The 27,252-nt window shown below is 37.0% G+C and overlaps 1 protein-coding gene across 1 annotated transcript; it reads right to left on the bottom strand.

The window, feature by feature from the left end:
- Positions 1-20,224: 20,224 nt before the first annotated feature.
- NDUFAF5 (NADH:ubiquinone oxidoreductase complex assembly factor 5) lies at positions 20,225-27,153 on the bottom strand. Its single transcript, XM_009808990.2, has 9 exons — positions 27,066-27,153; positions 26,366-26,413; positions 26,163-26,266; positions 25,645-25,684; positions 23,666-23,863; positions 23,080-23,140; positions 21,712-21,795; positions 21,301-21,383; positions 20,225-21,172 (listed from the first exon to the last, which is right to left on the bottom strand). Exons 1-9 carry the CDS (start codon positions 27,150-27,152, stop codon positions 21,086-21,088), a joined length of 792 nt encoding a protein of 263 aa, XP_009807292.2. The 5' UTR covers position 27,153; the 3' UTR covers positions 20,225-21,085.
- Positions 27,154-27,252: the final 99 nt, after the last annotated feature.

Raw genomic sequence — 27,252 nt, forward strand, 5'->3', positions numbered from 1 at the left:
TCTAATCTCATAAACATCATTTATGTTTTTAATTCCAGATGGTGGCTACCAATGAACTTGGAATACCCACCAAAAACGACGTGCCCCGGATTCTGTATCTATTTCCATTACAGGCTTGATTTATGGGTTCCCAGCCTTTATGATTACGTGCATTTCTGAGCCATTGCCACCAGTTTACCAAACTACGTCCAGATCTCAGTAGCCTACACTGGAAAAAATGCCGATGTTTTTGAGATATCAAAACAATTTTTATTCTAGACTCAATCCAAAACTTGAGGTTTTGAGGTGGTTTTTTGTTTGTTGGTTTTTTTAATGAAAAAGATGACTTACACAGAGGGGGAACTTGGATTTCACCACCAGCTAATTAACTCTTTTCCCATTCTTCATCGGAATTTCCAAAGTGTGCCTACAAAATCTTTACTAAATCAAATGGGTATACTTCTTCCTGAAAAATGTTTCTGGTTTGAGTAGGTGACATATTCTAAGAAAGAAATTTGCAGAGCTTCCACCAGATATAGCTGGATGCATTTTGTGCCACTGTAGACTTGCATCTCAAATTTCAACTGTGCACTAGTGCTTTAAGCCAAGAAATGAATCCGACTGTCGAACTTTACAGCTTTAATGGCCTCACATTTGATTATACTTACACCCTATTTAGTCTTGCAAAGCATGACAGCACTACATTTAAGATTTCATAGAACTCAAGCTCAGCCAGCAGAGCCATCGCTCATGAGACCTGTACTGCTTCACTGACATTATCAGCAAAATCAGCTCAGCCATTTCAGTTAAGAGTTCCCCAAATACTTTTTTCTTTACAAATGACTGTACCCTACATTAACTGCAAGAGTAGGTGTTAAGTTTTATCATACAATTTAAAACCATACTATTGCAATTTATTTAACACAGCTGACTAAGGTTCCTGCGGGAACTGGTGATGAGCTCCATCCTGCAAGTGGCAGGTGGGTAGAAATAGGAGCAATGTTGACCCTGATACTGAAGTATTAACTGGAAGTTTCCCTAATTCACAAGATTAAACTGTACTTAAAAAAAAAAGTGTAGCAATGTTGTACCTTAAGTCATATTTTTACTTTTGTTTCTGAAGTATAGTGAGCTTCATAAGAAATTGTATTTACAATGGCTGAAACCATATTTTACTATTTGAAGTTAATAAAATCAATCCAAGTTTTCTTATATTAATCTGGTTTTGCAGAAGATAATTTTATCCTTAATGTATCATCAGTAGAACATCAAGTTTACCTGAGTGATGGTAAAATGAAAGTATCTTATTTTGCAAGCCAACAGTCTTGAAATAGTTCCATTAGTGTAGCAACAGTAAATACAGAGCTCACAGAAACACCCTACGTTTTGGTAAACATGATCATTATTTCTCACTTCCTGTTGGCCTTGTATCTGCAGCGACATGAAGGGTAAACTGTTGATAAATTTCCAGTGTAAGCCCTGGCACTGACTCTTTTTCCAACTTTTAATTCTTACCTTTTACATCATAGAGGGCAAAACAGTGGAAGCTCTGTCTGCTTCTCTCATTCTTAGATCCAGCTCCTGTTGCGTCATTAGTAAAACAATCAGTATGATGATTTGTTAGAGGCTTTTTGGTAGCTTTTCACATTTCACCAATATACTTGGGTACACAGGACCAGGAGGCAGGCCAGTTATCCTGAATCATACTACAATAATAGTAGAACCAAGGCATTATTTCTTAATAAGAAATCTATTAATGTATCTTCCTCCATCCCTCCCGGAACAACCCACTCTGTGCTGACTTGTTCAGGAATTTTGCCATTAGTAAGAAGTGATCTTACACAAACACACTGTTCTTGTTCTTCTGAACCGTCCAATAATTACTAAAAGGAGAAATGAAGAGCACTGGATGTTTATTCTAGTTAACTAAACTCTGCATAAACTTGTTAGGTATGTTTAACATAAGCTGGCTGTTTTGATATCTTTGTTTTACTATATACTGCTATTTCATCTCAACTTTAGGTCTTACAGTTGATTAACAGCTGCTGTTAGGTGAAAAAGATTGAAGCTATACCAATTAAAAAAGTTGAGCCATTAACCACTAAGCTATGTGTTAGGTAACAGAGGGTTTGGGGGACACTCATATTTTGTTAAAATTGTTCAAGGGTGTGGGGCAAAAAGAGAGCAGTACAAAAGGAAACAATGGTTTGGGTGTTTATGTGGATGTGTTTCAGTCCTCTGCTCTAACAGTGTTTCCTGAGTTTTGCTCAGGGTAGTCAGAGTCATACACAAAGAACCTTTGAGTGTTATTTTTTAAATCATGAGGGCCTGTGTTTTTTGGGCACAGACTAGAAACCAAGGATTCATTGGAAGGTGTTAAACCATTGGTTTCAACTGGATTGCATTCAGATACATGGATTCATTAGGCACTCAGGATATGAACTTCTTGGACACAGATAATGTGCTTGCACTACTACAACAGCATGTTTTACACAAAAAGTCATGGGTGTGCTAATTTTACTCAAGAATGTACTTTCAAAGTAAATCTCCTGATTGTCCCCATTTATCTGCTTTGGTTCACATTGTGGACCATTTTTGGTGTGCACTAACTAGGCTAGTTTAAGATGAAACTAAATTGGAAGTGCACATCAACATTAATGGGCATTTAGTTCACACAATGAGATCTTAACTAGTCTGATGTGAACACCACCCCTTCAAAACACATACAGTGAGTACATTGAACCTGCAACACCACCTCTTTGTTCCTGCAGATCCACATCCACTGCTCCACATTATTTGCTAACAGACACAGCCTACAGAACTGAAAAGCTCACAGAAGAGCAGACTGCATTTTAAGACTTCTTGGGGTGGACGCAAGTTCTTGTACTTGCTTTCACTGTGCCCAGAATGATACTCCAATCTAGATCCTAAGAATTGCTAATATTGCAATAGTTATAAAACCTAGAAATATGACAAAAAGATAATAAGCTGCAAATCTGGAATCAAAGTGGGTTCTAGGTCTCCAACTAAAGGGGGACTGAGGCTACCAGACAGAATGAAACTAGAGAAAGTTCCTTCCCACTTCAGTGTTGTAGGAAAAGCAATTAAATCAGAAGATGAGTCTCTTCTCTTTCTATTCCCACTGTCAGGAGAGAAGATGGAACAACTTCTGACTTACTAGGTCAGCATAGTCCGCAAGGCTTTGCAAAATAACAAAGATGCAAGTACTTTTTTATGCCTAAGGCTTGCCCTCTCAAAAAGACGTAAATATAAGTCATACATATATTGATTACATTTTATACTTTGCTGAGCATTTTCAGAGATACTATCATCAGCTGGGCAGGGGATGTATTTTACATGATAATACTTATGAACACTAACACATTTTTTTATAAGAAGTAATGCATCTGCCATATACACTAATTCACTGCAATAAGCATTTCAGATTGCTGGTTTGTATGGTTCTACTAGAGTTAACCTGACCTTGTTCTTTACAGCGAAGCAGTTTCAGCTGAAATATATAAATGTTCTCATATGACCTCAAATTCAACCACTTTCCACCTCCCACACTAAACTATGGCTATTTTGTCATCATGAATCTCTATTCAGTGGGCCTGAACATGCAGTAATCACTTTTTACACAAAATTACAGATTAAGAACCTAATCAGGGAAACCCATTTTTGTGCATTTTAATACTTTTCAATCTATATAAAAGAAAGTGAAAATGGACAATATATCAAGCTTGTTTCAGCTTTTGGGGGTGGGTGGAAAGACTGTCTTATTTTAAAGAAAGCTTTCTACTATTTCATAGACAGCCAAAATAGGGCATGCTAATGATGCAGCATTTGGGAAAAGGTATGTATTACTTTAAGGCTAATTTGATAAATTGCCATAATTAAGGACTTCATAATGGCTAGGTCTAATGCAGCTGCTCAGGTAAATAAGAGCAATACGATGCCTGCTCTTTGTTCTTTTTGAGAAAATGCTGTAGCTTGACTCACCAGCTGTAGCACTGGTGACAGAATGGGCTGATTGCCACTACATCACAACCGTCTAGGATGGAAAAAGGTACAAAAGAGTAAAGGGCAGAATTGCGCCAGCACGTATGCATAATGGGAATTGTTTTCTTATACATGCAGTAGTAAACTAGCCTTCTCACCTCTACTTACCCTTAGAGCTGGGAAACACAATTTAGCTCATAGAAATCATGTAATTAGTGACTCAGTTTGAAACCAGGTAAATTAGAATTAGTGACAGTATTATCCAAAGAAATCTCTCGAGGATACAGATTGAGATAACTAATAACATACACTTAGTTTATACTTAAATCATACCTGAACCAAACTCAGAGAAATGCTGTATATTTGCCTACTACTTCACTCCAAAGATAAAGGACCAAGTTACACTGACCATTCTGGTTACATTGAGCTCAGTGGAGGTCACTGAGCTTATATCCCCCAACTTTAGGCACCTAGATCAGGAGTGTGCCTGCCTTGCGCTGCCTTATGGTCAATAAAGGGAGAGAGGTGCTTTCAAGGGTGATGCAAGTCTTAGGTGGGGATTAAATCTCTAGAGCCTATTTATTTCTCTAAGATTCTTAACTGAAGAACCTTAGTTATGTGACTGATGTTAAATGGGTTGAATTTAGATTTGGGACTGTGCAAGTTAGTATGAAGAAAGGATTGGGTCCACAATGCTCGTCTTGATCAAATTTTAAAATATGCAAGAGTATTTTTATAAGTAATTCTCACAGATTGATTTGACCCTAAGTAGCTGGTGGAAATAGAAATGTTATTTTGTTATCAAATAAAACAAATACTTACCAAATCAATACATAAGCCCGTACTAGATTTACCTTTTTCTCTCTGTTCCCTGAGCTCTACTAATATTTAAGTTGCTGGTGTCCAGATAACCCATATCCAACAGAAATGTTTGAAGGAAGTCATTATTACTCAGAGACCGAAAGGATAAAATAGGCAAAGAAAGAGTTCTCTTCAAATGGAATTCAAGTGGGAAAGAACAGAGCATGTTTAATCTGTGATATTTCTGACTTTACTATCACATCTATAAGGAGAAGATACAGTTTTTTATATTGACCAGATGTTTCTGGAAAAAACATCAGCATCAGAGTAGCTCTTCTGTCTTTAAGAACTTCAGAATGGCAGCTGAAAAGGTGTCATTTCTTATGTTTTTAATGTAATATTGCAATATAATATTTGATCTGCACTTAATTACGAGAGGAAACCATGTAATCCACTTAATGAGACAGAGTTAAATAGAGCAGAAAGGGGGACTATAATATATAATGAATTTTGGTAGCTGCTTGTATTTAGGGAAATAATAAATTCTATCTAAGATGCTGAAGTATTAAAAGAGGAAGCAAATTCTCATTGTATGCCTGAAGTCTGAAGGGCTATTCACCAGGGTACTAACAATCTTCAGAGCCAATAGCTCAAGTTCTCATTAAACCATAGAATAGATTATGCATATTAAAACACTAAGGTCTGGCTAATTGCTTAGATGTGCTGCAGAAGTGTAAAAATCTCAGTTCTACTGCTAGTTTTCTGTCCAGCTTTACCAAAGTGCTTTTGAACTCGAAAGCTGCTCTAAGAACTTCTGTACTGCATATTTTCTTTCCCAAATTGGTGAAATCAATCCACATTCAGTTTGGTACTGAAAACTGCAGTTATTCTACCTTCAAAGGATTTATTCTTGCATCAGTTCACAAAATAAAATGTACTATAAAGCCTTAAGCATGTTAAAAATGATGGACAGATAGCAGGTTTTCACATCCTCAGGTTGTACAACCATACTACTCATTTACATAATCACCATACATGAATATTCCTTGCATCGAAACATGAATATTCCTTGCATCAAAAATTATCTACCATGTACAGTCTGTATATCTACAATCAGTAAAACTGTAAAAGAAAAAAAATGTTGTCTTTAGCTAAACGAATCCTCTTCCAGAAAAAATGTCATCTTGTTACCTCAAAAAATTGAATGAAATTAAGCATAAAAATTGAGGGAAACAGGTAAAAAGATGTTCCTTGTCAAATATACAGTACTTAGTTCAATTAAATTCTATTTCAAGAATAAGCAGTTCTAAAAACCATTTACTTGATTCTTCATCCAAGTGTTTTAAAATATAATTTGATCACCATCCACTCTTGGATAAGTTTTGACTCTGAAGGGCTACAGTCTTATATAGCAATCCACAATCAATTCAACAGCTGGAAGCTCAAGATTTAAGGCTGAAGGTAAGGCTGACCTTTTTAAAAAGTGAAAATAATTAACCATTGCAAATAAGGTCTGTGGTAGGTTCTCTGGCATTTGAGCTCTCAGATCAGGATTAGATGTCTTTTGGGTCCTTTACTGAAGACATTCAGGCTTCTTTGGTATTACGAATGATGCCCCTGTGAGGTGATGGCACAAAGACAGATACCAAGCCCCTGAAGTAGTCAAGACCCTAGGCACAAAAAGCTTTACCAATCAGCATGAAAAACTCTAAGATGTTTTCAAGCAAACAGGACTCCACTGGAGCCTTTGAAAACTAACAGACCGTATCATATGAAACTGCCAACATGAGACTAACAGATATCCTTAAGAACTTCCTCACCTATATTCTTAAATCAATCCGTAATAACAACTCCTACTGCTGGACTTAACTTTTCCTTCTAGATAGTAAAATATTTACTCCGGAAACAGAAACATGCCTTCTCATCTGCCCATTAAAACCAGTCAATTTTGCTGTTGATCCCGTGTCAGGTGATTTCATCCCTGTGCATGTTCTTACCTTTGTCTAACAATTTGTATGACATCTTGCCTCATTTTTATTCACTTATTAGCAAAGCAAGCAATTAAGGGAGGCAGGGGCGGGGAGAAAAGAAAATAACCTTTCAGACCAATGGGATGGACAAAGCATAACATAAGGCAAGAAGAGACATACTTGCTAGGTCTCGTAGCAGTTGTCATGGCACTGTGTCTGACTTCTTGTCTATGATGGCTGCAGACTTACTCTCTCTCAGGCAGGTAGAAGCAGCCCCAGGAGTCACTTTTTGTCCTCTCTGGGAGAGGAAATTTATTTTCCCCTCACCTCTTGGGCATTAAAACTCAATCTTGTTCACAGTGCCGAGAAATACTGAGCTTACCCTGAATCTCGCATCCAGTAGAGTCAGCCTACACCACTCTCCACCTTGACTCTTCCCTCATTTTCAGCCTCTCATCTTCACTACCGAACCTGTTCCACTGAACCCCTCTCCAAAACTTTTTCAGTGTTTTGCATAGTGAAGTAATTCCTGCTGCTCCACTATTTCTAGACCTTTTGAATCTACAGCATACTTTTCCCTTTCCTTCACCGAAATTTGACTTAACCAAGTGACCTGGAAGACACTGACAAAGTCCAAATCTTATCTTCATAATATTTTAAAAAATTTTTTCGATGATTGCACCTATCAATCTATATAATGTCAAAGAAAAAAAGCAAAAGTTGTAACTCCTCCTCCTACAACTTAATCTCATTGCATAAACTGATAAAAGACAATTTCCTGCAGCCTCGAGGGGAGCTCTTCCAGTGCACTTTGTCTCTTTCGCCTAAATGACATCACCTATTCTCAGTACTTCCAAAAGTCATTTTTGCCTTTGAGTGATCTAAATCTCCGCTGGCTGTACTCCCAGCTCCCATTTTTAGCAGTAGAATCGAGGGTGTGCCTTGTCACCTCCAGCTAACAAAAAAAAAATGTTTCAAGTTTGTTAGATCTCTTTCCCTTCTGTCAAACTTTTCTTCCATCATCAGAACACTCAAACCTATTTCTCCTTTAGCTAAGCTATTGCTAAATCCTGTCTGCTTTCCTTTCACGTTGTTTTCTAAATCTGTTTTCCCCTCTCTCTGATCCTGAAACCAGAGCAGATACTTTTGACATTACCCCTTTTCCTACTTGTCACCCTGCGTTCTTTGGTCTATTGGGAATACAGCTGCTAACCACCCCCCGCCCTTGGCACCTAGTTTTGTCATTCCTTTATCTTTCACATCACTCAGGTTTTTCATCCTCAGCTTCAGAACTGTCCAACTCTTACCTAAACTGACATCTCGGGCTTTAGTTTAGCCTATGGTGCCGTCTGAGTTCTCCACTCAAATACCCTGTTTCCAAGCCCTTTTCATAGTGTTCTCTGTCAGTACTTTGACACCTTTATCCAATATTATTCTTCTGCTTGGAATAACCTCTACAGATTTTAGGTTAAGACTTTTTTTTCCCTTCAACTCTCTTCTATTGATTCTAAATCACAGGATTCTTATCATACAAAGTGTAATTCTTCATGTATCTTCATTTTAACACCAGATGTAAGGAAGAAAACTTTGGTAAGTTCTGCAGACAAAATATTTTAAAACTTTTTTTCCCCTCAGAAATACTTTCTAAATTTGATATCAGCAATTATCACTCCTACATTTGCAGAACAGATTATATTACAGCTAATCACAGCAGGACTCAATCCACATTCAGTCTGGTATGTATCAATGAACATGGTTTAGGTTCTTCCCTGAGTAACATGGGACCATGGTGAAGCTGAACATATATAAAATTAACAAGGAAAAAAGCAGTAATAGATAATTTTAATTTTTACAGCTGATTTATTATTATGATTTAAGAGGCTTGGCGAGGCACAATCTCCCATACAAGGGAAAAATTAAAAAGGGAGGATGAAGTGGCTACAACAGACAGGTACAAGTACACACCGAAATACATGTCATAAGGAAAGTCAGTTGTGCCAAAGTCTTTTGGCTCTTTGGTTCTCTAATGCTCCATGGACTATCCTCTCCCTTTGACAATTCTCACTTAGCATTTCCCTAAGAAATAAGGTAATCGCTGTAGAGTCAGTGTTAAATAAATTGAGACCAAAGGGGATTGGATGGTTTCAGAGTAACCCCTGTACCATCAGCTAAGTAAAATCTAGCTTAGTTGCCTTCCTCTGGGGAACATGGGGAAAACGGACCTATCTTGACCGTGTCTCAACCATCTGTACTCTCAAACTTTTGTATTAGTCCACTTCCAAGACCTATGTGCAAGGGCAGAGAAGTCACTTTAAAACAGAACTGTAAACCCACAAAATTTGAATTCAGAGTTGTGCTCTGATACATTTTAGTATTCTGGCTCTACTCACCATTCAGTGATGAAAGGGAATTTTCTGACTCCTCACTCCAGTTAGCCTTGTGGGGCTAATGTAACTATGATAAATGGAGTAGGATTCCATCCACTTTTAGTTTTTTCCCCCCGAGCTTTAAGTAGTTACACACGTGCAATCCCATGAAAGCAATATAGTTTCCCTGGCATAGCTGCAAACATTACTAGTTTAATAAGACTTTTTAATTTTGGTAATAAGAAGATGAAGCAAAAATGCTACCTTGAGTCACATCCCAAAACAAAGGCTTTGCCCTCAGAAGTCCCTCTACTTTCAATCTGAATACACAAATTCTCACTATAACAAATATGCTGCTCTAGACAGCTACTTTCATTCCATTTTGGGGGGGAAAAAAAAATAGCAGAAACTTTCAAGCCACTTTGCAAGCTTTGCACTTCAGGGCCTGAGCAACAAAGGCAAACAGAAACTATGAGTAAGATTCATTGTTCAGTTCTTTGTGCCTCCTGCTCTTCCTTTGCAGAGGCATGCTCATTAGGAGCCTGCTGCCTGAAACTGGAACTTCCAGCCCTGTAACTATCTACGATCACTTAGAACAATGATATTATTTATATACTGGCCATAAATGTCAGCTTCACTGTTTGTAGCTATACCCTTTATTCCCTTTCAGAGTAGCATATGGTAATAACCACCAGCTTTAAAAACCAGTAACAAATTCATTCAGCAAAGGAAGACACAGATTGCGATAACTCAGTAATCTGGAGGTCAAAGTTCCAGACCTGCTCCAGCCGGACTCGTGTGACCTACTGTCAGATTTTACATGCAACTGTGCAAGTAATTTCTGCAAAAGTAATAAAAAACCTGAGCTCAAGCTAGCTACAAGGCTTATTTCCATGTCTAATCACATTCCAGTTCTGTAGTAAAAACTGCAGATGTGCAGCCCTTTTTGTCATTTTCCATTAATTTTTGAATTAAAAAACCCACCACGATCACTGTTGCATTATCAGTTAGGGAATTTCTGGTTTGTTGTTAGTTCTGGCTGTGGCAGAAAGTACTGAAAAAACATCTATGGACTTACATTTTTCAGTGAATTTGCTTTAGCCATACTGGGGCACTTCTTGCATTTACTTCCCATGAGTGCTCAAACCACTGAGTTTTCCTGACATAAATGCCTGTGGAGAGGGAATGAACGTCAAGGTCTTAAGCCAAAGCATTTGTGGCAACCAAACTTATCATTCAATCCAGAAATGATGTGCACTCTTATTAGTACACGGAAAGAAACACACCATTGTGATTTATGACTGAGTACCTATAAGCAACGCAGCTTGAAAATGAAAAACTAGCAGAGAGTTGTCTACAGTATATAAAGGGGAAGGCAGGGCATGAAAAGGTGAAATGGAAAAATAGATATGGGAATCTGCATTATTAAATAAGGTCAAAGAAAAATATGACTTTTTACTTCTTTTAAACGTGAGTTGGTAATACCTTTGCCATTAGTTTTGAATGTGAAGTTCAATATAAAAGTTGTGAGCCATCTTCCTGTCCTTAAGTTTCCTTCTCTTGTCTTTGCTATTCCAGTTCTTGGTGAAAGAGGCAGGTCTTTGTGGTTATCATACACATTCATCTACTACAGCTGTACTTTTTCAAGTTACTTTTCTCTTCCATCACAAACATCATTCTCCTGTGGTCAATTTATACGGCATTGTTGAGTAAAGTTACCAGAACAGGGATTTTCACACTTTGTTTTAAAAGTAATTATGCCTTTTTGCCTTTCGAGAAAGAAGTTAAATATAAATAGTAGGCAACATAAGGTTAGCTGTATTCCACAGAGCTGGGCAAGCTGCAAAACAACTTAATACAAGTGATAATAACTGCAAATAGAGACACTAAAAAAGAGTAATTGCATCCCATATTTCTGCAAAACGTATTATAAAAATGAAATATGCACGTTTTACTAAAATACAAACTGTGCGTGGCCCATGGAATACTGATTTTAATGTCCTCATTACTGTTAAATTATTTTCTTCTCATGTGTACCATTTAGTAAAAATAGTCAGTTAATGGCACTGTATTGGAGTTTAAATTATTTTTTTTTATATGAAGTATGCTCACAAAGTCTGTTCCATAAGACCACGGCTGAAAATATGATTACTAGGAAGACACTAAGATCAGATTTATGTAAGACTTTCAACAGGTGGCTGATGGGGGTCACTGTAGGTCCCTATTCTGAATGTCAACTGTTGCATGAAGAGGATTGCAGACACGTACAGCAGCGTGCCAGGATTTACATTGCAAATCTTGAGCCACAACTCGTATGCAACCCAAAACCTATGAGAATGACTCTACAGAAAAACTCTGACCTAATAAAGTTATATGGACATAATTATTTTCATGTTCCCAACATTGCAACGCTGAAGCATCTTTCCCAAGCAGTATCTCCTTAACATCACATTCTCATTTTCACTTAATAGTTAAAGTTGTCTATAGGATTTAGTAACTTTTTCCCCCCTTTAGTTATAATTTCTCTGTTACGTAAGAGAAGGCAAGTGGAAGACAGTACTGACGCAGCACAGGCCTATGACATGTATTTCAACAGATATTTACATTCATTACATAGCACAAGTGTTCTACTTCCAATAGAAGGTGAAAAGCTGTGCTAAAAAAATATCACAGAAGAGAAAAATCAAGTATTGGACTGCAACACAAATAGTCTTATAATGTTGCTTTACTTACCTGGCCTTGCAGCCAGCTTCCAAACTTACCCATGTGTCCATTTTTTACATCTGAAACTTCTTGGGAAACAGGGCTTTGCTTTGTGCTTACATCCACTTCCATTTTGTCAGTCTCAAGGCATTTTACAGGAGGAATACACGTTTTAACTTCCACTTTACTAAGATCTTTACTCTTAAGCTACTAGTGAAGAGAGATGCACTGATTTACTGGATAAGATATGAATACACTCTCTAAAGAGATTTATTTAAAACTTTGACCTACCTACCTTTTCAGTGACCCTCTCTGAACAAAAGACCTGAGTACACTTCTCCTGCGTACAAATTTCTATTTTAGAAGAGTACAGCTCAGTTTGGAAGAGGCCAGCAATGGACTGCTCCACGCTTTTCTCCCCTCGCTGAGGGGTTCACGAACTGAAAAAATACATTTTTTTTTATTTTAATACCTGCTTTTAAATACTATTTCTTCAATAAAGTTAGAAGTCCCACAGGATTAAAATTCTTTGGGTCTAACCTGGAACGCAACTGTTAATCCGAGACCAATATGAACATCCACCGTTACGTACATAGGAAACTGAAAGATTGCATTTCTTTCCATAATGTAGGCAAATAATGCATTTTAATAAAATAATTTACATTGCCCCTGAGATAAACTCTAGAAATGTAAAAGATATATCTTTTAATGGACCTACAAACAAGTAAATTGAACACACTGCCTGTTTTGTTTGGCAGACTACTAGCCACAGAGTGCCCACAGTGGCCCACCAGCCCACAAAAGCGGCCCAGGATCAGCCACACTATTCCATTTGCTCAGTTAGCACTATAAGGCAAAAGAGGAAGGCAGGCAAGTGTGCTGTACAAAATTATCAGGTAGGAAAAAGTGTGGTAGGGCATAAATCCCTAGGAAAGTCAGTGCCACTAAGCCACTGTTCCAATGCACAAGAAATAACTTGCTGCTACTTTCACAGTCGCAGTTATAATTTTATTCATTGTACTTAACAGAACAATGTGCTAAAAGTACTTTTAAAATGGATGTACTGTTGAAGTAACTAAAGCATTTTCATGATCAAGAAGTCCGTGATAGGGAAAAGTCTCTTACATTCATCCCTCTTTCTAGTAATGCCTGCTTGCATAGGAGAGGTGAAATCAGAAGTCCATCATGAAAACATACTTTGAAAAACTTGGTTCTGTTCTTCAAGCCTCGGAATTTGTTCGTTTATCCACTCTCTAGGGAACAGGCAAAGTAGAAGAAACTTGATGTTTTATTAAGTCTGTGTTCTCATGGCCTGCAATTTTCACCACCTTCGTCTCGGCAGGTCACTGCAACTTAGCTATGACTTTCTCAGTTTTCTTTACCATTAACAGTTTTCTGTGACCATTAACAAATCAGCTCTAGAAGGGAGGGAGAAAGGTCCTTTGGATTCTATCAGCTAGAAATTCTGAAATGCCCCACACCTGGTTACATCCAACAAACTGCACAACTGTGGACACCCATGTGCAGCAGCAGCTGCCTGAATTGGGGTTTGAGAATTTCTGTATCAGCTGTGGGACTCCAGCACCCCCTTCCCCTTTCATTAACATGTATTTTTTATCATTATCATCTATGTGTATATTCCACATTTAGAAGAACTCATGCAACTGTTCTTATGAAGCTGCACATACAGAACTGGCCTGATACTAGCCACACCCTGACATATATTAGAAGTTTGAATCTACAGTCATAATGTCATGGTAAAAAGGGAAAAAACACTACTGCTAACCCAGACAAAAGAGAACTTTTTTTCTTGAAGGAACTTTCAACTCTACTGCCAGCCCTGTTTGAGCCACTACTTAAAAAACTCCCAGTACTGAACAGATTTGATTGATATTTTACAGTAATGCATTTTGCCCAGGAAGCACCCAATGGGAGCAAGTTACTCTATAGACTCTAACATGGCTTACCACATTTTTTCTAGTGTTTTCAATGTCCACACAACAAGAAATTGCCCATTAAATTTATAGACCATTTTTATGCTAACTGTACTCATTACAGTCTGTGAGGAAACTAGGTAATTGGGTTGTTATAATTCTATCTTTAGAAATAAATTAGAAATACTGCTTAGTTAGAATAATTTAAAATGTCCGACTGTGCCTGTTCTAAGCATCCATTAACAAATGCTGGCTTCTACTCGACTTCCCACTGCATTAAACAGGCCATTTCTGTACACAAGACAAAGCAGCTAATCAACTGGAGGTTGAAAATAAATATGCAGGAAGCAGGCATACAAACTGCAGCGTTAAAATACATTTGCCTTATGCCAAGATTCATTTGTAAATTCATCTCAAGTATTATACTTACTAAGTCATGTTGATGGGTTTTCAAGATGGTTAACTGCTAGAAAACAAATAATATTTACAGTACAGTTAAATGAAGTTACTCAGCAATACTCAAAAGCAGAATCTGGAAAAGATAGGTGTACAGAAACATTTGTATGCTGCAGCAGTCAGTACTGTAACATCTAACTCTTCGATCCTTTTACAGCTAAGTGACTCTGACTGCCATGCTCAAGATTTCTAAAATTATGCACTGCTCAGAGACCTAGGAAAGCTTGTATAACAAAGCCAAGCTGTCCAGTAGAAAATACCAGCAAGGAGTGCAGAGACAGAGTAATTTTGTATTTGTGAAGATATATTAAGTCTCTGCAGGGAAACATTTCCCTGCACTTATGAAACCTTTGGGTTCACAAACCTGAATCCAATAATTAAGTCTACTCCAAACACATCTCAGAGGCCAATAAATAATCATACTATTATCTTTTAATTCTGTATCTTTCAAATAGCTAACCACAGAGCTATAGAAGCTATAAATTAAATTCCATCATCTGAATAAGGGATACTTAACTGCCAGGTACCAAACAGTACCAGCCACCATGCTGTAATATGCCCTGAATATAGATGCAAACACCCACTCCAGTCAGTCTTCAAAAGTTCCACTTTCCATACAACAAAGATTCACTGAGCCAGGAGAAAAACCCACAAAACTGTAAACTACTATTTGGAAAGCTCACATGTAAATAAAACAATAGATGCTTTAGTTTGTTTTGTGAAAGGTGGTAATCAAAGATCAGTCATCCATGCATCAAAAAAGTGCTCTAAGTCTGTTGATTGAATGGTACTGTGACAGCACAGCAGCTCCTCCAGAGAATGCCTTCTAAGTTGACTCCTGGAGGCAAAATAATCTAAGGAATGCTTTGTTTGAGATCTGACTGACAAAACCTTTTCGCAGTAGCTACATCTCTGCTATTTTTTTGGAATTCCAGAAATAAATATAGGTAACTTAAGAAATCTGCAGGCAAAAAAAAAATCAGGCATGGATGGGATGCCAAGCAAATGCATGTTATGTGGATACTAAGCTATGACTTTGGTTTATATTTTGAACCTGGCTACCTACCTGGCTGGTATGCCAGCTAAATCTTGCTACAGCTATTGCCTCAAAACAGCAATTTTATTCCTGTAAGACTGGGCATTCTGCTGCTGAGTCAGGAAAGATACTGACTGGGAATATAATTATCAAATCTGAAGTGGTTCTTTATGGGAATTACACTTTTCATTACAAAAGTGAAAGCAACTCTGGTATTAGGAAACAACATCAGAAGTCCTGTATCAAATATAAGTTCTGCATCAAATGAAAGCAGTGAATAATTCTAGAACTGGACTAAACTAACAGATCTTCACAAAAACAGAATACATAGTAGAAAAGAAGTGGGAGACCTAACATCCTTTAAGTAGCTTTTGGTAAGAATGGATGTACCTGCCACCTAGATGCTAAAGCAGTATATACTTTGTAGAGACAACATGACAGAGGGGCTAAAAAAGGGGTGTTACATACATCCACCTGTGGCTCAGTTCAGGGAGAAACCAGAGTACAGCAATTCCAGTACCAACAAAAATTTGAAGTTACTACTTATTAGACCTGTTACCCATTAGATTTCCTTAGTAAATTGTTCATTTTGGATAGTATTTCCACAGAATAAGTAATTTCTTAATATTGAGGCACTTCACCTTAGAAGTAAACAGTTTAAGATTAGAGCTTCAAACCATTTCAATTAATGCATACACTAAGTAAAACAGTCCCTTTTTTAAGGTTGTTCATTTGGCTAAAAAGGTGGTATTATATACAGCAGAAATGCATCCAACATGTTTCTGTCCCTGTAGTTTTGTCATCCATGAAACCAGAAATTATGTTTCATCAGAAGTATGGAAATTTTCATGTTAAATACACTTATTCACAAGGGTAGTTTTACTCTTTGATTTCTTAATGTAGCCACACAAACCCTGGGTGCAATATTAAAAGAACAGGCCAATGATCAGAAGTCACACATAATGTGCAGATCCCAAATTCGGGTTGCACTTCTATTTGTACAAAGTGTAAGGAATCCCTACAGAATGCAGAAAACCAAACGCATGAATTGGGATTCATTAGTGTGGTAAAAATGAAGCCTCCTTATTCTGTGCATTATCATTAGAAAACTGCTATACTGTGATACATTCCAGCCTACCACGAACACTTCGAGGCCAAGTAAGGTTCCCCGGTATTCCTCATCGCTGCTCCAACATAAGGTTCCAAATAAACATTTTTTTCTGAGAAGGACTTTGTCTCTTTAGGAATGTACCTTGTACCCCAAGAACCAGCTCCAAATAGTGGGGGATATCCACATAGCTTCCTCTTGGCAAAAAAGCCTGGACAGTATCAGCTGCTAAGATAGAAATACAAGTGCAATGTGTATGAACCAAATATCCAGAACTGAGAGGGTGTTTTCTCAAAATCTGGTAAGGCTGAAAACGAAGATGACCGTCAGCCACATTAAACAGTAACCAGGCAGTTACCAAGAGACCTTGGGTGCGAAAAAAGAGTCAGCCTAAAATGAAGTCTAAAAAGCACTAACATTTCTAACAACGAGAAGCAGTCAAAAGCTGGTCTGACACTGAGAAGATGCCCTCCTGGCATCTCAAGCTCTGTTGAAGCCTGAGGGAGCACCCCCCCAGCAGCAGCCTGCATGCCTGCCAGCGTGCTGACAGCACGGGGTGCAACAAGCACTGATTGCTCCTGGGGTGGCTGCACATCACCTTGTAGGGTGCTATCCCAGCAGGTGGGTGCCTTAGTGGAGCCTAGGGAACAGCACAGGTAAGCATGCAGCTACAGCATCCACTTCTCCAGAGAAGATGGATGTAAATAGGGTAACATACTCCTAGAAGGGTGGGCTCTTATAACCCAAACCTCCTGTTAAAGGCATAGCGGTGAGCACGTAACTGCAAACTTGTGGGGGATTGCTGTAGAAGGGTGTTCAGATATCTGAAGGTGTTTACTAATGTGTTGTAAAGGTCTAAGTACAGTCAACTATCTGTTATATTGCTGCAATTAATCCTGCATGTATAGTTCATGGACTAACAGTTAATTACAAACTATTACTAAATCAACAAACCACTTAATTCTAACTTGATTTAAGCCATGAGCTGTTGTCCCCTACAACAAGCACATGCACTCTTCAGTGTTTTCTACTTCACACTTAAGTTTTAGCTGAAGGCTGCGTATCACTGTCTCACATTTTTAATTCTCTTTTTCCTTTTCCTGCACCTGAGGGCACCTAAGATATTCAGGAAATCAGCCAACTAGGTATACAGGTCACATTTGCTTCAGTACTCAGACCAATTCCAATCAAACTACTACAGTAACTGTACTCCCCCAAAATAACGGCTCCAAAACCTGGACCAAAATAGATCACATCTTTGAGAAGTGGGTATTGAGTTCCTAGATTAGACAAATGAAAATTTAAAAGGTTTAACATATATGCTAGCTTTCTTAATGTGGCTTCTTGAACAAGAGATGCTCTAATGAATTTAATCTACTAGATCAGATCTTTGCATCAGGAAATCCAATTAGCCACCACATGAAAGATTGATGTGCTTGTCCCCCTGCAACTGATGAAGTTTGTTTTAGCTCACTTCTAGAAAACATTGAAGAAAGTGTCATTCATATTTATTTCTTTTTTAAGCAGAGTAAAAAAAAATAGTTAAATTTAATTTTGTATTGTTCACTTCTGTACTTCTGCTGGTAACATTTTTATAAATCAGAGGTAATCAAGAATCCCTTCCCATGTTTTAACTCCACAAATTCTCAAAAAGTCTTCTGAAAGCATAGGATCTGCAAGATCTAACGCTTGGGTTACAAAATGTAGGGCCTCATTATCATCCCTATATCCTAAGTAGGCTAGCATAAAACTACACACTGACAGATCTTGCAATCAAAGACACTGAACAAGCATGCCCACTCAGACCCTCTGAACCTTTCTGAGGCTCAAAAATACTAATGTTCATTAAGGGTAAATGTGCTGCATCTAAGATTTTATTTATGGGCTCCTAACTTTTGATTAGTCAAAATAATTATCTCCCAGAATTCTTTTTTCCATTCTTCTACAATCAGGAGAAAAACATTCTGTATTATGCATATTTTTAAAACTAACTAAGCTTACAAGAGACTGTGTCACCTTAGCAACTACTTTTTAGAAATTACTTACTCTGCAAAGGCTGATTTTTAACATGCACTTACAGTTTAAAATAATTTCTAGACTAGCAACTGGCAACCACATTCTTCTTCATTACAATTTTAAAAAGCCATAAAGACTTAAATCTGAAAAAGAGAATTAAAACAGACGAGCCTTATGTGACAAAAACATCTGTTCATAGTAAACTAACTGTTCTCAAAGCTATTCATTCAAGTGCCATACAAAGAAAGTGACTAGTGGGAACCAGAGTAACCTAGAATTCCAAGAAGAAATACTACAGAAAAAAAAATAATTGCAGTTAAAAACACACATAAGAGGCAGTTATTCAAATGTAGTCAGTCAGGGAAATGAACACCTTACGTGTTAGTTGCATGCCCCCTAATTCCAACCAACACTGCTCCAATGCCATATTTATTACTCCTTGCTTCTACTACTCCTCAGCCCTTTTCCAAGTTAACAGAATATCCAAACTTTCGTTTTCCAAGTGCTAGGAAGAAAACTACTCCTCTATTTCTCCCTGTTCAGAAGTTACATTTTCCCATCACCAAACCACATTCTTACCTACTTTACTGTTTATATATTCCATCTGTGGAATAGGAATCAAAGAACTGGAAATCCTTCCTTGTCTCTGTAACTTAACCAAGTGCTTCAGACAAGCTCAGTAGGAGCACTTCTCCAATTAACATTTACCCAGCACATTCCACCTCCTCATTCCCTTAACACATCTGAGTCACAATCACCAGCTCAAGTGACTGAAAATTAACCTACTAAAGCAAAAATGCATAAAGTCAGAGTCATTTGACACATAAATTCATAGAAACCTACATCTGGGAAACTGGAGAGTCTCCCCTTGAAATAAGTGAATTTTATTTAAGCCAGAAAAGATCTGTAGAGAGATGCAGTATCTTAAGTCAAATTATGTACTACAAAAAAAAAAAAATGGAGGCTTTCAGACAAACAAGCTCTTGTTTTAGCTTTAGTCTTAAGATAAAGAACTCCAAAGTTTATCAGACGACTTGCAGCCTCTCACCCTTTTTTCAGAAGCGTTACTGTTCTTTTCTAAGGAAATGAATGATGAACTCATTTCACTTGAACAATTACGGATTAGGCTTGTAAGTAAAAGCAGGACAGAATATTCTTACCCTCCTTATCATGATGTTTTGTACCTTCTCTGCCCATTTCTTATTCAAAGTCAAAGCCTGGTAGATAAAATAAACCCCCAAATTAGGCCCTTAAATTGATCTTCTAGCCAGCTGAACACTGCCTGAATAGTTTCTTTTTAAACAGCACTTCTGTTATTTTGAAAATTGAACATTGGTTAAGCAGTAGGAGGTAACTTTAATATCTGTACTAGTCTTTGAATCATAATTCAGTAATCTTCGACAGAATACGAAGACTTCTGCCTACCTTGCCTACTTGGTCTGTGCCGCGCCATGCTGCCAAACTCCATCTGCTGGATTATCTTCTTAAAACAAGGCTAGAGAAGCTTTCCTTGCACCAGTATTGATACAACACCTAGATGCAATGATGAAACTGATTGAACAGTATACCTGTTTATATACTTCTCAGGCTTTTCCTTTCTACCATTCTCTATCAATACTACCATCAAGTGAAATCTCTGGGTAGATACTTTTACTAAACACCTCAGGTTAATGGGCCATATTTGCAACTAATATCAATTTCTGGTAATGCAGTTATATACGTGAAAAGTTATAGCTGCGTGTCACAGCTAAGGAGAAAAAAGTATACCTCAGGCTTTTCAGCCTCTGATAGTAGAAGACCAGGAAGTAACATATAAACATAATTTTTAACTAATATTTGGATAAAACATCACCTTTAATTTTACAAATGCTATGAGATAAAAGAACAGGTAAAAAAGCCATGGAACTCCAAAAGAGTACCAACTCCAGAGAATGCCAATTCTCAGCTAATTACCTAATTTGAAACATACACATCCATCCCAGTGCTACATGACTTTTCTGCTTGCTACTCCTTTCAGTAAATTAAGTCAAAACATGATACGTACATTCAGTTAGAGCTACAATGAAGCATCCAACTTTATGGCTGAGCTCTACTATTCATGTTCAGAAACATTTCTAGCTTTGGGGGTGGCAGGAAAAATAATACAGAACTTACTTAACCACTTCCTTATACACAAGTCAAACATTCAAATTTCAAACAATAACTGACAGTAACTTTTTACCCATAATTTCCAACCCACAAAAACCATAATTTAGATCTGTGTATTCGCTGATATGTTCTCTTACAGGATGTCTTATAAATACATTTGCCACTAAGTACTATTCTTTATTATGATCTACCACCCTTTAGGAATAATTAAAAAATAACACAGGTTGATATACACTCAAGACTTGCAAATCATACCTGGAGCAGTCTGTGATACTGAAATGCTGGAAGAGGCATTATATTTGAGAACAGTAGTTTAACCAAAAGTTGGAAAAGCACGTATTCACTTAGAATACTGCTCAAATTTTTTTCTAGAAACAGAAAATCAACCCCGTTTTACACAGCTGATGTTATAGCACAGGCAGTAAAAAAAACAAAACCAAAAAAACCCTGCTGTGTGCAGATTATGATGATTTCAGAATGTCGTCACAAAATAAGCACAAGTGAAGACTATCTGCAATGGTAAGTTTTATAGAAGGTTCAAGACAACTATTATTTCTGATGAAGAACTATTTTTTTCCTCTTGAAAGAAGCCCATTTATTTTTGCCAGATCTCCAAACGAAACTGTTGCAGAACCTCTCTGGGCTGGTCTTGCCTAAGAAAAAAAGAGAGGAAAAAAAATTACAGGGCTAATTTTAAGTTAAAATACTCCATAAAAAGCTTTTTAAGCATCAGTAATTTAAAAAGTACCTTCAAACATAAAATAGTTCAGCTTCACATTACCTGTGATTCATGGAATTTCCAGCCAATCATGTAGTAGATCTGAAATGTGGCAGGTACTGAGCCATCGCTATTTCCATACATTTCTGTCAGGGTGGGAAAGGAGAGAAAAAAAAGGTACACGGAACATCAGTTTTAAGAAATACTTAGTTCTCAGAACATTAGAACTAAGTATGACATATTCATCGTAATGACTCTTGGTGAAAGATTTGGGACAATAAAAATATCTCATACTGGTGCATCAACATAGTTCAAATCCTGTCATTATAATTAAGGTTAAAAATACCTGTACAATGATGGTATTTTGTTCTGTTCCAAAATGTTGGGGTTTTTACACAGAGGGCAGAGAAAAAGACATAGAAAATACATTCTTAAAGTCATTTCCGATTAACTCATTACCTCTCAAATACTTACCTCGGTATATTGCAGCAGCTGCCAACATAGTCTCCCTGTGTAGCAGAGGTTTTCTATTCCAAGAGCAATTACTCTCCCCCATACCTAAAAATATGTTTTAGCTTTAAGAAAAAGAAGATACAGCATATGCCATGAGTTAAGTGTCATGCACTAATGACAGATTTTTACTAAACCAGATTAAGTATAGAATCCTCTGAATTTCACTGTAAGAGAGAACAACGTACCACAAATAATTAGGTGAGTTTCTTAACAATAAGAATGCAAGACTTTTAATGGCAATGCTTTGCAATTTACCGTTTGTATTGCTAGGAATGATTCCAAATTATTACTTCTTCAGTCCGAGTCTTCAAACATTTAGGTTTTCTAGTATAATTTATTTTAAGCAAGAGTACAAAGTGTTTATTCAGACACACCACTCCTATGTATTTTCTCTGAACAGATAAGCATCAAAATTACTACCCCAATAGATTTTTAATAAGAAATAAAATAACCACAGTTCTAACCTCTTTAATCACTTACTGCATCTGAATGTTTCTGCAGAGAATGAGTTTTATTTTCATTAAGGAATTACTCCAAACAACTGCAACCGATTCAGAATAAGAAGATGCCCTGAAATGCTCTGTAAGTAACAGCTGACCACATATGAATGACTACTTTACAATCCACGACAAATGGAATCAGAACACTAACTCAACTGCTAAGCATCTCAATTGTTTTTGCGTTCCTCACCAGACTCCAGTTTGAGGGCCTATTTATTCTCATTCCAAAGCAGTTTCCTGAATGTCCTGATAATTAGGGAGGCTCAGAGAAAAAGTTAGTATGTGGGATATATGCTTCTGTCTCCCTTTCGGGGCTCTTCAGCAGCTTACACTGAACAGGCTCACAAAGAATGGGAATACAAAGGAAGCAAAAAATTCATAGCAGACCATGAAGTAGCAGATCTTTGACTTCTGCTTCCCAACACAAATCTGCTGACAGGCATAATTTCCCAACTCACTAGAGGTCAGGAAAAAAGTAATGCTTCCACTGTTACAATAAGCGTTATTTATTGTTTATTTTTTTTAAGGATGGAATTTTTTTATGATGAGGTGGTGAAACACTGGCACAGGTTGCCCAGAGAGGCGGTAGATGCCCCATCCCTGGAAGCATTCACGATCAGGTTGGACGGGGCTCTGAGCAACCTGATCTAGTTGAAGATGTCCTTGCTCATTGCAGGGGGGTTGGACTAGATGACCTTTAAAGGTCCCTTCCAAGACAATCCATTCTATGATGCTGTCATTTGGAGTTAAAAAAACACACAGTGAATCTCTCCTGTGTCTGCATCACTGATATAGAAAACATTTATGTTTCTGTAAAGTATATACTTGCCTTGCAAGTCTTCCATAACCTCAAACAATCCTGGGTAGTTGACTTGAATTTCATCAGTATCCTAAAAGAATTGAGAAACTTCGTTTTAGAGCATATCAAGCTAAAACAGTAGCATTATGCTAGCCTTCAGAGCTGCTAACGGACTACTCATCTGCCACTTCTGTTCAAACTACGTATTTCACAGAAGAATATACTGTCTTAACACTCCTAAAAAGTTTTATTTAGTAGCCCAAATGCAACCAGATTTTAATAGAAATGCCACTATTTTCTTCTTGGTTTTAGAAGAAACAGCAAGAGTGTCTAAAGTTTTTTCAAGCAGGTCTAACATTCTCTGACATTTCGCCAAGACAACCATCCAAATTCTACTGGGCCACTAGCCAAAGATACACTTCAGTTGGTTTCATTAATCACAGTGAAGCCGAGAATAAAGGCAGTCCAGGCTATTCCAGAAACTTATTCAGCAAGGTGCACGACATGCAGAAGGAAGCAGTACATTACTAATACATTAGTAAATAGTATTTTTTATATACTGGCAGCTCTGATGTTCTGGATAGTTCTGTCTGATTGTTCTCTTATTTATAATTACCACAGTCAGGGTGTTAAAGCCAGCTCTCGATAGCAGATGTCCCAAATCAGAGACAGCAGTGAATGGCGATACATGAGGAGAAAACCCCCCTTCCCTCTCCAATTCTGCTAGCTGCAAAGAGCAGCGAAGCTCATACAGAGTGTCTCCCCCAAACATTGCACCAATGAACACACCATCTGGCTTAAGGACTTGGTGAATCTACAACACAGAAAAAAAAAATTAATGTGTTTTTTTTATTAAGCCTATGTAACTAACAAGTGCTTAGGACTTTTTTTTTTAAATCAACTTAAAAGCAATCATTGTAATAGTTTTAACAGATTTTTAATATTGACTGTATTCCACATGGAAAGCTGCGCCAAAGCTTTTGGTGACCCTGCAAGATAAATAATCTGTCTGAAAAGAGACTATTTGTTCTTAAGAAAGAGTGAATCCCCAGAAATTGCACTTACAGTCAGGAAACAAAATGCACTGTGGAAATCTAGGGTAAAACTATTTTCAATAGGATACTCCTAAAACAACATCCTCAATTAATTTACTTCTGAAAATAAGGTCAATTAAGATAGCCTCTGCTTACTTTTACTTTCTCAGATGAGGGCAGCAAAAGTACTTCTTAATGGCTTGATTTAAGAGAAACAGAGGCCTTAGTTTCTAGTACTGATCTTCGCACTTCTGAACGCACAACACAGTAATTCAATTCTTATTTCGTCTACCCTGCTTATTTTTAACTAGCCAGAACAGCAGTATCGTGGTTCAAATGCCAAGGTTGACAAGCTGGTTTCTTGTCTAGTAAGTCCTGGCCCCCCTTTCCTACTGAGAAGGCCAACAAATCCATACTTTCTTTTTCCTTAAGAATTGGCAATGATCCCTGGTTTAGATATCCAGAAAAGCCATATTACATAAACAATACAGCAAAAGCTTCAAACAGTTTACCTTACTGATTGGAAACAAATCTTTTAAACTGATTTTTCATTAAGTGTTCATCAAGCTACATTTTTTATGCTAATAAAGTAGCCTTTAATTGACAGGTAAGAAACATAAGCAGTTGAAGGCAGTTTCCATTAGTTAAAGGCAGTGGTCCCAAAGTAGGAAATGAGCATTCACAATGAGAGTTGGCCAAGAACCCCAGTTCCCTCCCTTTTGTGGGACATTAAAATGTGACAAGGTTTTTTGCTGTGGAGGTAAAAATATTTGACACTCCACAGAACACTTAAATTATGGAGTAAATTATATATACATTTTCCAAGCCTTTGGGGTTTTTTTAAGTATTGAAGGCATTCTGATTTCTATTTTTATTATTTCCATAACAGCAGGGTACTCCCATTCATATCAACAGGTGATAGAATAGCACTGTAATGACTGACCAATTTGAAATAAATGAAAAAACAGCAAACCGTTTAAAATATTCCTTGCTCTTGCTCCCATGTTAGCCGATTTGAAAAAAGTTTTCACCTACAGGAAGGAGCTGAAATAATCCAAAATCAGATTTTTTCAGTAACAGTTTCAGTTTTCTGTCCTTAACAATATTTGCTTCATTTAAAAACCACAAAGCCTTTATTTGATTAAAGTTGTATTTAAAAATAAATAGCTAAGACACAAAAATAATACAAGTTCCATAAACTAGTTCTGGAGAAGTTCGATTTAGAAAACTCTTGTACTACAAGTAGTAAGAGCTAACACACAATAAAATCAATAGCATTGCCTCAGTTTACATTAGTTACCATGATCTCAGCTGTTGAAACTATAAAATAATATACAAACATGTTTTTTCACTGTTATTTATTCCAATTTGATCTGAAACACTAAATTTGTAGAAATATCAACTGATGCTCCCCAAACTGCCAAAAATACTGCAAAAAATACTTGTGTGCAACATGAGCTATTTCTGCACCTCTTCTTTAAAGAAGACCTGGAAATACAGAGTGGTCTAAATGCAAGTAATGGCAAGTGTTGATTTTTAGTATTAAAAAACAGTTTCTTACCTCTCTAAAAGCTCTAGGAAGGTCATTCACCCAATGTAAACTGAAATAACAGAAGCGTACATTTTATAATTGCATATTAAATAAAATTTAGGGAATGTAAATAATTCTTACATTATCTAAGTATGCTTCAGAAGCCAAAGCAACAAACTAGTTTTTCAGGCTGCAAAAGTTCTGAAATGCCTGCCTAAAAGTGATACTAAAGAAAAATAATAAAAAAAAAATTATTTGTATGAACTTTCAAGTTGAGCAGGTGCAAGCCCTGGAGACTAGTTTGTCAAAATGCAGAGAAGAGAGAAACTACATGTCTTTTGAAGGAAAAGAAACAAACAAAACAGTAAGAACCACCAGGACAGCAGTTTTTCTTAATGTACATTCATGTTAACTAGGCAAGTATATTTCTTAATGCTGGTTAATGGACTATTAATCTTTCTCTTTTTTTTCTTAAAATTACTCTGAAAAGAACATTATATAACATCTTTAACCAAAAACTAAAATGTAAATAAATTATTAACACATACCTTAAGCTGCTAACAACAAGATCAAAAGTATCTTCTCTGAAAGGAAGGAATTCCTCATCAGCTACAACATTGACTGTAGGTACTTCAGATTGTACAGCATTTTTCTAATGTTGGGTTAGAAGAAAAACAACGTCAGAAACTCACTTCTTTGGCTTTCCTGTATTATGGAATTGAAGCACATTAGCATTCAAAAAGCTACTTACTAAAGCATTCTCCGCAATATCAACTTGAATAAGTTTTTCAACCATTTCCTAAAACAAAATTTAAAAAGTCTATCAAATATTTAAACTGTTTTGTAAGTTGACATTAGTCATTTGTTGGAACGCTTACAGATATTTATAATAAGTTAGTAGGAATCTCTTCAACACTTGATAAAAATTTTATATAAAGCAGAAAGCATTTTTTCCCCCAACGCAGCAATTGCTCCCAGGGAGAATAACTGAGGTAGAAATAGTAACAGAAAACACATTCTGCATTTTTAGGTATAAGTTCAGTCAAATATAAAGCACAGATTAAAAGCCAATTAAGTACCTTTACTTACAGCGCAGTTCATGAAGGCTAAACTGTTCACTGCTTACAAGTCTCCATAATGATACTTTTCTATCACAACCAAGTGTGTCCAACAGATTGATCAAAACACATGCATATTCCTACTGAAGACTAAAGGTTAACTGTCATACAACAGCCAGCTTCCCTTGCACTACCATTTGCCTAGCCTTCAGTGACAATAAATACAGAATAACAGCCTGCACCACACACATCTTTGGCCTACAGCCATAGATATGAGGGGAGGGGGGGGAAATTACCACATCAAGATTCAGAGGACTGTTATAGTAGAGCCCTATTTGAAAACAGGAATAAACACGTACTTATTTTAAACACTTAAGAATGAAGAGCCAGTACCTTGGTTAAATGTTGAGCTATGTAACCTCTTCCGGAGCCAATATCCAAAGCAAGAGGAAATGTTCTAAAGGATAAGTTTAGCAACATAAAACACAATCAAGACTTAAAACTACTTTGAGTTTTAGGCTATCTTAAGTTCGGCCTGCCAATTTCCCGATGCCTTTTCGAACTAAACACATGGAGCACC

This window comes from Gavia stellata, chromosome 23 (assembly GCF_030936135.1).
Source record: "Gavia stellata isolate bGavSte3 chromosome 23, bGavSte3.hap2, whole genome shotgun sequence".
Lineage (NCBI taxonomy): Eukaryota > Metazoa > Chordata > Aves > Gaviiformes > Gaviidae > Gavia > Gavia stellata.